Source organism: Epinephelus lanceolatus, chromosome 2, assembly GCF_041903045.1.
Source record: "Epinephelus lanceolatus isolate andai-2023 chromosome 2, ASM4190304v1, whole genome shotgun sequence".
In the NCBI taxonomy this organism is placed as follows: Eukaryota; Metazoa; Chordata; class Actinopteri; order Perciformes; family Serranidae; genus Epinephelus; species Epinephelus lanceolatus.
The window spans coordinates 20,351,309-20,366,233 of record NC_135735.1 but is presented as its reverse complement, the minus strand read 5'-3'; the positions used below and the strand labels follow the sequence as shown (position 1 = coordinate 20,366,233).

The following is a 14,925-nucleotide window of genomic DNA, read 5'->3' as shown; positions in this document are numbered from 1 at the left end:
AGGTCTCTGAATGATCTCATAGGACTGCACAAAGGACACACAAAGCCATCATGCCAAAAATTGTCCTTGACATTAACATTTGTGCTCCTGAGAGGAGACATTTGTTTGTACTCCCTCGTACCCTGAACAGGATAAAGAAAACAACTAACATATCAGTTTAATTTGGACTTGGCAGGAATTTATAGCTGATCTTTGTGTTTTAAAATAAGCATTAAAATGAAGTGGTCGAAGGTGTGTGTGCAGAGGTCACAGGATGGTCTGTGTTGTATACCTTTGACAGGATGAGTGAGACCTCATTGGTCTGCTTGTCAGTCACTAATGTAAAGACCTCCTCCTCGTTTCCAGACTCTAAACGGTAGTCCACCTGCCAGCTGTCTCCTCCCCGAACATCTGCATCCCCTGCCAACACAGCTGTTACGGTGGTGCCCACTGGAGCGTCCTCTGGAATGTGAAATGGTCCATACTGATGGGACGGAGACCAGAAATGTACGGTTACCCAGCAGAAACCACTCAAGACACTCCTATGTAAAAACGCACTTAAGAGTGCAAATGGATGGTAATGAATTAGTATAATAATTTTGAATCTATTTAGCAATTTTCTTTACAGATGTCAGCTCACATCAAGCCTCACTGACAGGACACCTCCCCCCAAAACAGAGAAGAAATAAAAGGAAGAAACAATGTGGAAAAACTGAAGCATTTCATCATGAAGCTAAGAGAGCGAACGGAAAACCCCCTGAAACTTTTCATAGGGCTGGCCAGATGGGGCCACCAAACATTTCGGGGTGGCACACCAACATCAAAAGTCATGACTGAATTTCAGGAATTCCACTCTGCTGTTTTAGTAGTCTATATAGGATAGCTGAAAATGATGTCAATATGGAGACTTTCTAAAATAATAAGTATGTTTTCTTAAGTAAGTAAGAATTGTTGTGTTTTCATTACCACAGAATGAAACAATTATATGTACGGGGTCCTCTTCCAGGGAGATCGCCATGTTCCACCGCCATGTTTCTACAGAAGCCCAGAATGGACAAACCAATCACTGGCTCTTAATAGGGCCATTCACATTTTGCATTGGCTGCCATAGTTAGAAGCCCCTCTGCAACAAGCAGCATTGGAAAAACACCAATTTTTTAATGTCAGACTGATTTATAAATACAGACTTGATGGGAGAAACTTGGCCCATGTTTATGAACATTTTTATACTTACACACTGTTTTTTTAAGGAACTCCTTAATGATATACTTGGGTTTCTTATTCTTATTTCTTATTATACAGTTATCATTACATATTATCTAATGTGCATAGACTAACACCAGCACACTTAACACTTTGAGTTCCACAACAATCCTGTTGTAATGTGTTTTATATTTGTACATACATGTTAGGCGATTCATTGTTCTTCAAATGTGCAGGTTGTCCTTTTCTTTAAAAAGACAAATATACAGCTTTAATTTGAAGGAGTAGATTGATCGTGAGGAACAAAACATGCACTGGAAACAAGTCTTCTCAAGTTTAGGGGAGACTCATGGGTACCCAGAGAACCCCCTTCATTCAATAATTTTGAGGTGAGGGTTCAAGGGGCCTCCTGGAAAAAGGCCATGCTGGTTGTCCCCTTGCCAAAATTTAGGCTAATTCTGAAAAATTATTTAGCCCCCTTCCTGACAAGCTATGCTGCGATGGATGCCTTAGGCTGTCAAGTTTCACAAGATACTACCTTTGTGCAAGGTAAAGAATGAGCGCGCCACAGCATCTTGTTGGCTCCAATTATTTTTGACCAAGTGCGCCAGCTGATATTCTTTTCTAATCCATAAATGCATGCTTTTGGTCTTAGCAAAGATTGTTTTTGTTCCAAAGATTTATCCTGGAGGCAGGATGATTCAAAGTTGAACAATGACTGTATTACTCTCAACTGTCTCTGCATTAACAGCAGTATTAAATATTAATAAAATGAAATATTTATACAAGTAACAGGCTAATGTAAACTTTGCCGGAGACTTGTTGATGGTGAATGCTGTGGTTGCCAATAAAAATCACGACTGCCTGTCCACTTTTCAGCATACCCTGTTGTCGTGACTGTATGTGCCTACATGTTTACGGTTGCCCCCTCTCGCCCTCCTGGTGTTCGCTAACCTTTACTCACACACTTCTGTGTGTTTAGACAGCCATTTTAATCTGCCACTCACAGATGTCCTCTGGTGAAGCAGCCATGCCTCTGATCTGGCTGCCCCATCCACAGGGTCGCTGAACCCAGCCCTGTCACCACTCGCCTCCCACATCACCCCCTATAGCGCTGCCTTTGCATCGCCATGGAAAAAGCTGCACTCCTCAGGCGTGACCTGCTCAAGAGCATTTTCCACCTCTGTGTTTGTGTGTGTCTGTGCGTGTGTGGTGGCAATTATCTGAGCAAGTGTGCAAATTTGTTTGCGACGGCCTGAAAATACAAATGATTGCAGCAAGGACAAAAAAAAAAAAAAATTTACCATGACAACAGATGTTATATAAAAAATCTTTTATCAAGTCTGTATTCAACATACTGTCTCCTGTTATTGGTCTGGATATTATATGTCAAAGCTCTGTGGTCAATTTCCGCTGTTAAATTTAAAGCCAGTACCTTAAATTAAAAAAAAAAAAAAACGTGTTCCTTCACAGCCCAGTGTGTGCAGCCTTTCAGTGTCACTGCGGTCTGACAGACAGAACAGCTAGAGATTGGTTCCCTATTATCACAGCATGATGGCTCTCCCACATAACTCCCAGCCCTCATGACTTCTTGCTCTTCTATTATGCGGCACATGTGGGTGAAAAGTGAGGGGATTTTCTGTAACTGCCTATCTTTAGCCCATTTGTCTTTCATACCAGCAGATACATCAAAAGGAGGGATACTGCTGTCACATTACATGCTGGGCCTTGACTGCAGCGTTATTGATCAACCGGATCACTGCAAGATAAAAACATATTGGCAGTAGTTCCCAGAGATGTTTTATTTTTGGGATAGAGTGCAAAACAAAAAAAAAAGTAAATATGCTTTTTTTTAATCTATTGATTTGTGTGTTTTGTGCCTTTATTAGACGACTAAAAGTAGAAAGACAACAGGAAATGAGGGGAAGGACATGCAGCACAGGTCCCCAGCCAGAAATAAACAAGGGATGTTGGGCCATGGTAAGCGCCTTAACCCCTGCGCCACCAGGGGACCACAACATTGCTTATCTTAAACACCAAAAATGCATTTTGGGGAGCTATAGACTCAGCTCATGTATGCTTCAAAGGTAGCTGTACACTAGAAGTGGAAAAGCAGATTTTCCGCTGGGTGGTTTGAGACATTTCCGTGGATTTTAAAGGGCCAGTCAAAATTTAAAAAAATACATATTTTTCTCTTAACTGTAGTGCTATTGAACAATCTAGATTGTTTTGGTGTGAGCTGTAGAGTGCTGGAGATATCTGCCATAGAGCTGTCTGCCTTCTCTCCAGTATAATGGAACTAGATGGCACTAGTCACAGCCAACAGCATCACAATGCAGAGGGAAGCATACATCCACTGCTAGCTCATCTAGCATGACTGAGCTAGCTAGCATTACAGCTAAGCGAAAGGGGACACCATCTCACGCTGTATGTATGCTTCTTTCTGTGTGATGTAGTTGGTGGGGTGTAGTTTGGTAGACAGAAAATAGTTCCTTCATGAAACTGCTCACACCAAGGTCTGTGGATTATCTTGAGTAACTGGGTCCAGTCTCTGGAAAAAAAACATTGTTGTTGAGTTTTTAAAATATATTTTTTGGGCGCCTGGCCGAGCACCATCTATCTCCATTATGCTGGAGAGAAGACCAATATCTTTAACACTTGGCAACTCAGACCAAAACAATCTATAAATAGCAGTTAAGATAGTACAAATGGTAAGAGAAAAAATTGTGTATTTTGATTTAAGGGTAAGCTATTACTTTCTATGATGAAAACAGAAGCTTCTGTAGATGTTTTTCTCCTTTGATCGCTGTGAAAACCTGTCAGCTTTGTAATGTATTATAATTAAAATGAATAGACTTTGACCACAGGTGCTGTCCCTCATGATAGAAAGAAACTATAACCACCTCACAAGCAGAAAGTGTATAATATAAAAAAAAAATTAAGCTGGAGAGCCACACTTCTTGTGCAGATTCACTCCAATAAGAAGCTGAAATCAAGAACCAGCTGATGCAGAACTTTCTGTGACACTGTAACAGCTATGACGACATTGATTCTTACATAATTAACACATTAACGGCGCTGAGCATCATTGTGTGGTCATGATGTAGATTTAACTATAAATAAATGAGTGGAAACTACTCTCCAAAGAAAGCTTTATCAGATTAAACCCTAAGAACACAGTCCACTTTGAGTACAAAGAACTGAATAAAACTCCTCCAATAACACGGTGCCATCGCTATAAGCCTGAGATTAGAGGGCATATCTAGTTCCCCGCCAGGAAAATTAGATCAGTGACCTGCAGAGCGGATTCACAGTCCACAGTCCAATAGCCACTTACGATAGCCTTGTGATGTTTGGCCTGCCTTTTTTGTTTTCAAAAAGTATTGTTTATCATGTCCTGAGCACAGCGTTGCTTCAGAAGTGTTTGTGCATGTGCTCTCGTACCTCGTGTTGGGAGAAGACTGGTGGGTTGTTGTTCTCATCCTGCACCGTCACAACCACAGTGCATGAACTGTTAAGACCTGCCAGGGACATGATCACAGCTTCTGTTAGTGACTAAGGGTCAGCCCATCGCACAAATAAAATATGCTGAAGGAACAGCAGGTACCTCATCCTGCCTGCATCACAACCTGATGCATGAGTCATGCAGACGACATCATCTGTCACCCCAGAGGCTAGCACACATGCATCCTGCTGGATGCTACAGTCATATGAACAAAGCTACCAACTCAGTAGATCACAAAGCTTACAGACTTTTGTTTGTGTCACTCATTATAAAAGCTGCACTGTTTGACATATCGGTATATTATGTTTCTCCCTGGTAACTGCTTTCCGTTTCCATTTCTCTCTCCTCTTAAGTGGCACCTTAAACGTAATGTCCTTCAAACAGCTTGCGACCTCATTGCAAACTATTTTTTCATTATGACTGACATTAAACAGATACTGTGATTGGCCACGGTGTCCATGCCATCGCCAGTTAAATAACAGGGATGGTGATTTAAAACATGGCCCCGGAAAGTTTATTTTAGGGATGCACTTTATTCATGCTGGAAAACTAAATTTAGCTCTCTTCCACTAATGAGATTTTTTCTCATTTGTGGCAGTGCCAAAATCAAAGCACAGCTGCTGTTTCTGTCTGCAGTGTGCGTCAGCATAGTGGGAGGAAACAGGGCGAAGAAGTAAGTTTTCAAACTCATTGTTTCTAAACAAATTATATCCACTAACTATATTTTCTCTTACACTTTTAATGATCAAATTGTTATTTTAAAAATGTCTCATAAATAGCAATTGGGTGCAGTCGCCAGAAGAAAATGCTGGTATTGTATGTTTCTGCGAACCATGAACACGTTACATTCACAGGTTTCATGATATTAACGTTTCTAAGTGACACCGTATATGAGCTGACTGTCATCAGGAGGCGACCTGGAGCTCTCCCTACTATTTATCATATATTTTAAAAATATACATATGAATGTGTGTATACGACCCTAAGAATGATGGAATGAGCAAGTGTGTGTTGGTGTATGTGTGATATTCATATGCTGCTAGAGGGATTGCTCCAACAAAGTTTTGTTGTGTAACATACAATGACGTAGTGTGTCATCGCTGTGTTCCCTACGCCTTTTCAGTCTCCAATGATGGGTGTTTTTGAGCGACCTGTAGCTGTTTTTCCAGCGGATATAGTGTCACAAATTTTTTTTGCCAAAACATCCTAATCCTAACAACATGTTAACCACAGCATTGTTGAAACATAATGTTTCAATGCATCCGCTACATAATAACGTACATATCTACAGGGTTAACTGTGATGTACAATGCCAACATTGTAGGTACAGATATTAAAGTAAGAGTTTCATTTTTTTTTTTTTTAAAATCACTTTACCTCCTAATTTTCAGGATAATACATACAGATATACTGTGATTTGTAATCAATTTATGATTTGTGTATTTATTTCTATATGTTTATTATTACTTACTTACTTTACTATTACTTCCAGGAAGTCAATAAAACAATACTGGTCTTCCAGTCATTTGATTTTTTTTAAAAAAGAAAGAAAAACTAAAAAACTTTTATCTCTAATATTCTGTTCCTCCCAATTTTATGTCCTACTTCAGGAAAAGGAAATACCAGTACATTAAATTAAAGAAGCAAGTCAAAGTGAGACTCAGTAAGGCTGCAGAAACAAAAATCACAACATCAGGAAGGCTTCACAGTCACCTTTGGCATCCTCAGCAGTGATGGTGAGGGTGTACTGAGGTGCTGTGCCCTCCATACTGTCTGCTTGAACAGAGATGACCCCCGAGTCACGGTCCACTCTGAAGAGTGCACGAGGACTCTCTGGAATTTGTCCGACTAAACGGTAGAAGATCCGCACGTTGTCCGTCTTGGGATCGTCATTATCGGCTGCCTGCACTGTCAGGATTTCTGTCCCTGGGGAAACATACACCAGTATAGAACAGTCAAAGTAAGCCCTATGAAAGATGAGTGCATCAGAATGATATACAACCCAACCATAGGATCTCTTTAAGATAGAATTTCAATATTAATGTTTTTCTGTTTTTCTACAACTACTAAACACGACAAATTGATTTCCAGAGTTTCTGCAGCTAAAGAACTTCAAATGTTTTTCTGTCTGCAATTAGTTAAAGCTACAAATGAGAATAATGGGGGAGGAAGCATATAACAATAGCATTCTCATTTAATCCTCGCTCAGTAATCCATTTAGATCAACAGATTGTGCGGTCTAATTCATTTCCCAGAACCAACCGTTTTAAAGCATCAACAAAAAAGCTTTTATGCTGGGACCTGATATGTCACAACACACTCTGTGCTTTTTATGAGTGAGGGTGCTTTCCCTCGTGTCCTGGCAAATGTCCCAATCTGCTTTCACAAAAGGTATCTGGCAGTCTCGGCTCTTCCATCACGGCAGCGTGCCTTCCAGCCAGTGTTTCCTCTACCGTGTTGTGAAACAAGATTCCCGTTATAGTGTAAATGTGACAGGGGATTATTCAGATGTCTTATTGTATTGTTTAATGATGATCTCAAACTTCACCAGTAATTAGAAATTCAAAAAGAAAGTAAGACCTAGTTGAGTTTTTGGCGCATGTACAGTTGATTAAAGTATTTTTACAAGGAAACATTGTGACAATTGGCACTACAACATGTGCATTTGCTTTTTTTTTCACTTTCACTTCACTTTAACACCCACCACCCCTGTTATGCAATAAATAAATATCCCTCTGTAAACTGAATAGTCAGGGCAGTTTTTGGACCATATTTTTAAACACATGTTGGAGGAGCAACAGTGAGACTCATATGAACATGTGTTTTTTTTTACAACTCATTTTCCAAATATTTTTTACAACTGCTAACCATATAACAAGCTGTCAGTTACCTCTAGCAGCCAGTTCTTTCACCACAGTATGGTACTGTGCCTGTGGAAAGGTGGGTCTGTTATCATTGGCATCGCCCACCATCACTCTCAGCTCCACAGGCTTGGCAATCTCTCTGCCATCTGGACGCTCAACCACAATGCTGATCTGGAACTGAAAAGGCAAAAAGAGAAACACAATGTTTTCCTCCAGAGTATCAAAGAAACAGAGTGGTTAGACAAAAGCTGGTTAACAAGTTTGGCGTCTTTACATTATGACCTCTATAAGTTCTGCAGAGCATCACATTCATGGCACTTATACATCACAGCAGGCAATGACAAGGATAAACAGGCCCTGCCTTCGATTGGTAGACTGCTGATCAGTGCAGGGTGACCCCCTGCCTACTGCTTGATGGGAAAATATTCTGCTCTTGAGGTAAGCTGGTAAACAAAACTGATGGATGGAAGTGAGAAACAACCTGTCGCATGAAAAAGGCATCTCTATGTTCATCATTCTGCACCGCTGGCAGATAGGGCACAAAGCTTACGGTGTGAAAAGGCTCCATCACTCATGAAGGATACAGACTGATTGAGGGAGCTGTATTCAGACCAGACACATTCAGCATTTAGTGGCTCTTTAACACGTCAACAGATTATCAATCATTTTTGAAATGATAGTAAGTATGCATCTAGAGACTTTTCCATCATAAGGGGTAGCAAAATAGAAATTTGCACTTTTCTATTTCCACAGAAGACAGATAATGCAATATGCTAGAGGCATGTGTTTAAACATTTATCACATCAACTGATGTAGCTCAGCTTCTTTGACCCTGTTTAAGCCTGGTATCAACATCCACTTTGGGTGACCGGACACAGCTGCGTAAAGGTGTGATGTAACAAATGCGTCCTCAATGCGTCTGGAGATTTGTTCGCTCAGACCATGTTCGAAGTTGGTCTTCGGTTGGCCACATTCTTTCAGCAGTGTGTACACCCATGTGTCCCTAGCCACACTGAAGGACCACCTCCTCAGGTGATGCTGCTGGATAAGCAAACTGTTGCTGCCGTTAGACATAGCGCTTCTGGAGCCACATTCCTCCTGGTGCTCTGTCGATTTATGATGCCTTGTTGAAAAATGCAAATCAATAGCAGATTGGTGCTGAAAGATGATTACAAGCTGGGATGAGTTAACTGTAAGTATATTTTGATACTCTATTATAACATCTTCATTTGAGATTTCAGGGATCACATATGTAGACAGACCCTTATCTCCTACCAAATAATGCTACCTACTAATTGCACCACTACTGGTGTAATATAATATCATTCTGTACTATGTATACTGCAAAAGTGCCCAGAACCACTAAGTAGTACATCTCGATAGGTAGTACATAGCTAGAGAACTCTAGCAATCATTTCAACGTTGGCCTAGTTAGCACAAGCTAACACAGCAGCACCTGACTCATACGTCACCAAAACGGCTCAGCTCTGTCACTAAACCTGTTACTAACCACGTGGGTAAGGTTAGCCATGTGATGCTAACAGTTAGCCATGTCACTGTGTGCATACAGGCAGACTCTCACCAACTGTCCCTAGCGCGGAGCTCACACTCACACAGCAGCAGTCTCATAATGATGGTGAATTAAATGATGTAGCTACATGTTCATTTGCATATGAAGTGAGGAAGTGAGATCCTATCACAAGCTGTCACTCGAGATGCATGTGGAGAAGCTTACTAATGCCAGGTGTGAACAAATGGACATGAAGCTGTCCACTTGTGATCAAATCACCCACAACGCACATTAATACCAGAGTAAACAGGCTGTCTGTGTTGTTCTTTGACCACTTGAGCATTTGTGCCAGAATATACTGTTCAGTGAGCCATTCAAAGCTCTCAGGAGCTTACGTCGTATGCAAAACTCAAAAGCAAGATGCAAACAAATAAGGATTTTAATTTCTAACCCTACAACAAGTAATGATTCTTCACTAAGCCTAAAGTAAACAACATTTGAAATGAAGCTTTTAGCTTCACAGTCCTTGTAATGTAATAACACAGTCATTATTTTTTCATGTCACAGGCAGGATAAATGTTCAAGGAACGTAGCTGTGCTTTTCAGGTTTTGGCTTGTTTGCTTAATTACCTCTGTTCAGTTTAAAAATAGACTTGGCTCAGCTTTGTTGCAATAATGTGCACCAGGGTCTCTTTAAGTAGAGGATGATTAAGTTTTAAGTAATAGGAGGAAATATAATTAAAGTACGAGTTTGTGTTGTTGTTCTTCAGCTCCCAGTCAGCAGCTGCTGAAAAAAAGGTGAATTAAATCTATGGAAAATGATTTGAAAAAGAAAAGTAGCGCAATAGACCACATGTAACTCTGTTGGTTTTAATGAAGAGAATCTTGTGAAAGGCAGAAAAAAAGGTCAAGCTTTTAAATCAGAGCAAATTTTATATTAAGATTATTGGACATCCACACTAATTTATTGTCACATTTGAAACAAACACAACAGAACATAGCTGAAACAGAAATAAATCTGCTCCTGTCTGTCTTAAAGGAACAGCGTAGCACCTACAGCCCTGATGTTTAGATGCTTTAAATAGTAATCATAAACTGACATTAATTATTAGGTGCTGGAGATGTTTAGCTTGCTGTCACACTAACCTGGTCCTGTGTCTCTCTGTCCAGAGGGGCGTTGAGATAAATGACTCCTTCTCTGCTGATGGTGAAGAGCATCTCTGGAAACTCCCCCTCCAGACTGTACTCTGCCTGACTTCCACTCCATTTGACCTACAGAAACATAAACATAGGCACACACACATACACACACACACATCAAAAAGGTTTTTATAAACACTACAATAAAATTAATGTGCTAAACAGTTTAATGCCTTTTCTTGTCTATTTTTTTCACAATAAAAATGCAGTACATGTAGTAAATCTAATGTGTTTTCCAACTGGCTGCAACAGGAAATGTATCACGCAGTATAAACCTAGAAAGCTATTCAGCAGGGTCTGTATGATGTATAAGTACAAAGCTAAGCTACCATTTGTTTACATGATAAGGAGCCAACCAAACGTGCTGACAATGATGTGGAACAGAGAGCACAGCCAAAACTAACTATGCAGGCTGAAGGGGATTTTCCACTCTGCTTTACAGCCCTTGACAGAGAGCTGTGCAGTAGGGCTGAAAGGGCCCTAGTAGCCATCAAACAGCACCCAACAAGGAGAGGAGTCCAGTCGCAACACAGCTGATGCACACCCAGGGCATGTGTATCTCCTCAACTCACTGTCACACACTCCTCCCTTGTTTTGGAGATGGCTGCCCAAACACTATGCTTCTGTATACACAGAGCCGCTTCACACAGCTGGCCGCCTCTCAGTGTTATGGTGTGTTTCTAGACCTCAGAACTTTAAAGAGATATGTTTAAAGCGCTGATTAATGATCACAGACTGCTCTATATAAAGTTATCTACAAAACATCTATGAAGTCATCTGTTTTTGCCTCTGTCGGTGTTTAAGTTTGTAGAGCACGTTCTGTCTCCCCCTGATAGCTTGTGTTTGAGCTGCGTCAAGAGCGATTCACGTCTGTGTGTGCTTCTCTCCAGGACAATGTGTACTGGAGAGTAATTAGCTGCTGAATTACAGTAAAGAGTACAATGCCCTGAGTTAAACTCAAAATCAGGACATACTGAAAATATCCAACTGTATCTCCTGGAAATTATGTTTGTATGTTACATAACTGCTTTTTTAGATACAGTACTGTGGCAACATAGTCGCTCCCAGATTATGTTCAGAGACAACGTTAATTTCAGGTAACGAAACACTACCTTTATGTACAGAGTAGGCCTCAGAAGCAGGTGGCTGGGGCGGATTGGGGGTGTGCAAAGGGCAGAACTTTGACACCAGAACTCTTGGTTCGTGTTCAGACTCCTGCCTTAAGTTTAGGCAACAAAATCACTTTGCTTAAGATAAGGGAAAGATCATGATTCCAGCTAAATGTTAAAAAAGGTAAATATAAAAAAATAATGCTGTAGTCAATATGAGTGTATAGTGTGCTGCAAGATTACCTATTTTGGTGGAAAACAGCTAAAATGTCAATCAATCAATCAATTTTATTTATAAAGCCCAATATCACAAATCACAATTTGCCTCACAGGGCTTTACAGCATACGACATCCCTCTGTCCTTAGGACCCTCGCAGCAGATAAGGAACCCCCCCCCCCCCCCCAAAAAAACGGTAGAAACCTCAGGATGAAAAAATAAAATGTATTTGCCATTTCAAATTAGTTGTATATGAAAGTAATTTCTAGAAAACAGTCTAGCCACTTAGGGGTGGTGTAAACAAGCTGTAAACAGTACTGGTAGTAGTACTGGGTTTGGTGCTTGTTCAGTTACATGCTGCCACTGGGAGATGTCAGCACATCTCACATTAATCACACATCAGTTTCCATTTTTACGCAGACGACACCCAGGTTTACATTTGTTGTGCCCCCAGTAACCTCAATGAAATCTTGTCGCTTAGTTTGCCTGATGAAGGTCTAGTCCCAAAACATTGCAAATAATTTATATATTGCAAGTTAGACAGTGTGCGGGAGTCCTTTTGAAACTTTTTGGTCTTGTCTCTCCAACGCACCTGTCTTGTTTAATAGATGTGCAAAGTGTTTCCTTTGTTAGAAAACAGGGCTGAAATATCATAGCTGGAACAATTTATAAAATAATCAGAGTAGAGGATGAATCTGCAACTATTTTGCTAATCATTTCCGTCCATTTTTTCAAGCAGGAAATTCAATAATTTGCCGGTTACAGGTTCTCAAATGTAATGATTTGCTGCCTTCCTTTGTCATTTATAATAATAAACTATGTATTTTGGTTTTGGATTGTTACATACAGTAGGCAAAACAAACAAATGAATATGTGATTCTGTGCTCTGGGAAACTACAATGATTTTTTTTTAAAAATAACAGATAACAGATGAATTGAGCAAATCATCTGCATATTTATATATAATGAAAATGAATGATTATCTGCAGCCGCATAAAATATAGATATGATATTGACAATGTAAATATTGAGTATCTTGGAGGGAGCAGAGACATTTTTATTGCCTTTAAGATAAGCTTTACCCAAGAAATGACGATAACAATCTGGGGGCAGCAGTAGCTTAGGGAGTCCATAGGGACTTGGCTTGGGAACCGGAGGGTCGCTGGCTCAAGTCCCCGTCCCGACCAAAATATAGAGCGTGGACTGGTAGCTGGAGAGGTGCCAGTTCACCTCCTGGGCACTACTGAGGTGCCCTTGAGCAAGGCACCGAACCTCCTAACCGCTCGGGACGCCTGTCCATGGGCAGCCCCCTCACTCTGACATCTCTCCATTTAATGCATGTAAAAAGGTCCTGTTTGTGCATGTGTGTGTATTTCGGGCCTGTGTATGTATATGACAAAAAAGTGAAAAAGACTGAATTTCCCCCATTGGGGATTAATAAAGTATATAATATAATAATATTATAATAATAATATATATAATAATATATAATATATATAACAACAAAAAATATTTGAGGCCACTTAGGGGTGGTGCAAACAAGCTGTAAACAGTACTGGCAGTAGTACTGTGTTTGGTGCTTAGCCGACCTCTGTTCACTTACATGCTGCCACTGGGACATCTCAGCATTAATCACACATCACTTTCCATTTTTACGCAGACGACACCCAGGTTGACATTTCTTGTGACCCCAATAACCTCAATGAAATCTTCGCTTAGTTCATCTGGCAGAGCAAGCGTCCCATGTACAGAGGCCGTGTTCCTGCCACAGCAGCTGCTGGTTCGGCTCCAACCCACAACCCTTTGCTGCATGTCACCCCATCCCACCAGTTGACTTTAAAATTTTACTCATCACTTTTAAAGCCCCAAGCTAAATTTCAGACCTTTTACCCCCCCATGTGCCATCGTGTGCCCTGAGGTCCCCAAATACTGCAGTCCTGGTGGTTCCTAAATCTACGCTAAGAAAGAAAAGGTGACAAATATTTGGCATCAGGGCCTCCAGACTCTGGAATAACCTTCTAAAGGAGATTAGGATGGCTACATCTATCTCTTCATTTAAGACTCGTCTTGAAATGTACGTATATAGTCTAGCCTTTCTATGATCCGTCTATACCTTCCTACACCATTTGTTTCATAGTTTAATTATAATTTTTATAACTATGTTTAATGTCTTATCACCTATTTTAATTTTTGTTTTAAAAAGGTGCTATATAAATGAAGTTTATTTATTAATCTTAATTGAGATGGCAAATAAATTAGCAAACAGTTGCTTATTACAACTGACAGATATGAAGCAACATTAGCATTCATTGTGATCAATATTGCTAACAAAACAAAAAGATCATAGCAGCTTTAATTTTGGTCTCATTCAAACATGAGATCACTTCTGATGATGACTAATGTTAGCTGAAGCACCACGTTGTTAATAGTATCACTTGTAATATTGAACACTGATTGTGGGTCCATGACGAAGGTCTAGTGTGGCTAACACTAATCCTGCAACAAATAATCACATTTCATTTCGCTGTGAAAACTGACAAATCAATGCAGTTAAGAGCCTTGACTCATACATTGACAGGCTCCACTCCGAAGTCTCAATAGATTGCATTACTAAGATCAAGTAGTTCTAGTGATTGCATTACATAATCATAGAGAGGCAATCAGAAACATGCAATAGATAGATAACACTCAAATTAACCTCCCTGGCCCTGCTGACGCAAAAGTACTGATAACAATTGCCTGGATTTCATTTTTAAAATTACAGTCAGAGCTTGTTTTGATCTGATTGCAGAATGAGTCAAATTGAACGCAGCAGCAATTTCGACTTAGTTTTACAGCTGACTTTTACTGAAACATGCAAAAAGTATGCTAAGCAGCGGATTGATTTCAGCATCTGTCAAAATGTCGTCACACCACGAAGAATGTCAAAAGATGTTTGCTGCAGAAGAGTGGATGTGAACATGACTGCTCCATTTATCTGAGGCAGTAGGGGAGGTGACATCCATAGAGTGGGCTCTTGAACATGACTATCTCTGCATGTGTCATAACTGGTTCATCCCACCACCTACTGAGCACAGCAGTACAATCACTTGGCGTGGGCGAAATGAGGCTTCCCCCAACTAAACGTCCATGTTAAACTTATCCAGTTTTGTGTGATTTAGATTCTGGATGTAACTAAATGGTTGTCATGCAGACGGTGCAGTGATGGAACAATAGAGGCTTCATTTGTCACTCTCTTAACACATTTTTTATTACAAACTAAAGATTAATTATACACCAGGGGAATCTGCTCAGTAGAAATTCTTTCACACAGCCTCATTTACATAAAGAGGCGCAGA

The 14,925-nt window shown here is 40.2% G+C and overlaps 1 protein-coding gene across 1 annotated transcript in view; it reads right to left on the bottom strand.

Moving 5' to 3' along the window:
• cdh16 (cadherin 16, KSP-cadherin) overlaps window positions 1–14,925 on the bottom strand; it is a 39,767-nt gene that overhangs the window by 14,839 nt on the left and 10,003 nt on the right. Inside the window, exons 8-12 of the mRNA XM_033619242.2 lie at window positions 10,208–10,333; window positions 7,578–7,728; window positions 6,401–6,613; window positions 4,627–4,703; window positions 272–463 (exon numbers count right to left, since the gene is read on the bottom strand). Coding sequence (XP_033475133.1) covers window positions 272–463; window positions 4,627–4,703; window positions 6,401–6,613; window positions 7,578–7,728; window positions 10,208–10,333 — 759 coding nt within the window. The remainder of the gene's footprint in view (window positions 1–271; window positions 464–4,626; window positions 4,704–6,400; window positions 6,614–7,577; window positions 7,729–10,207; window positions 10,334–14,925) is intronic.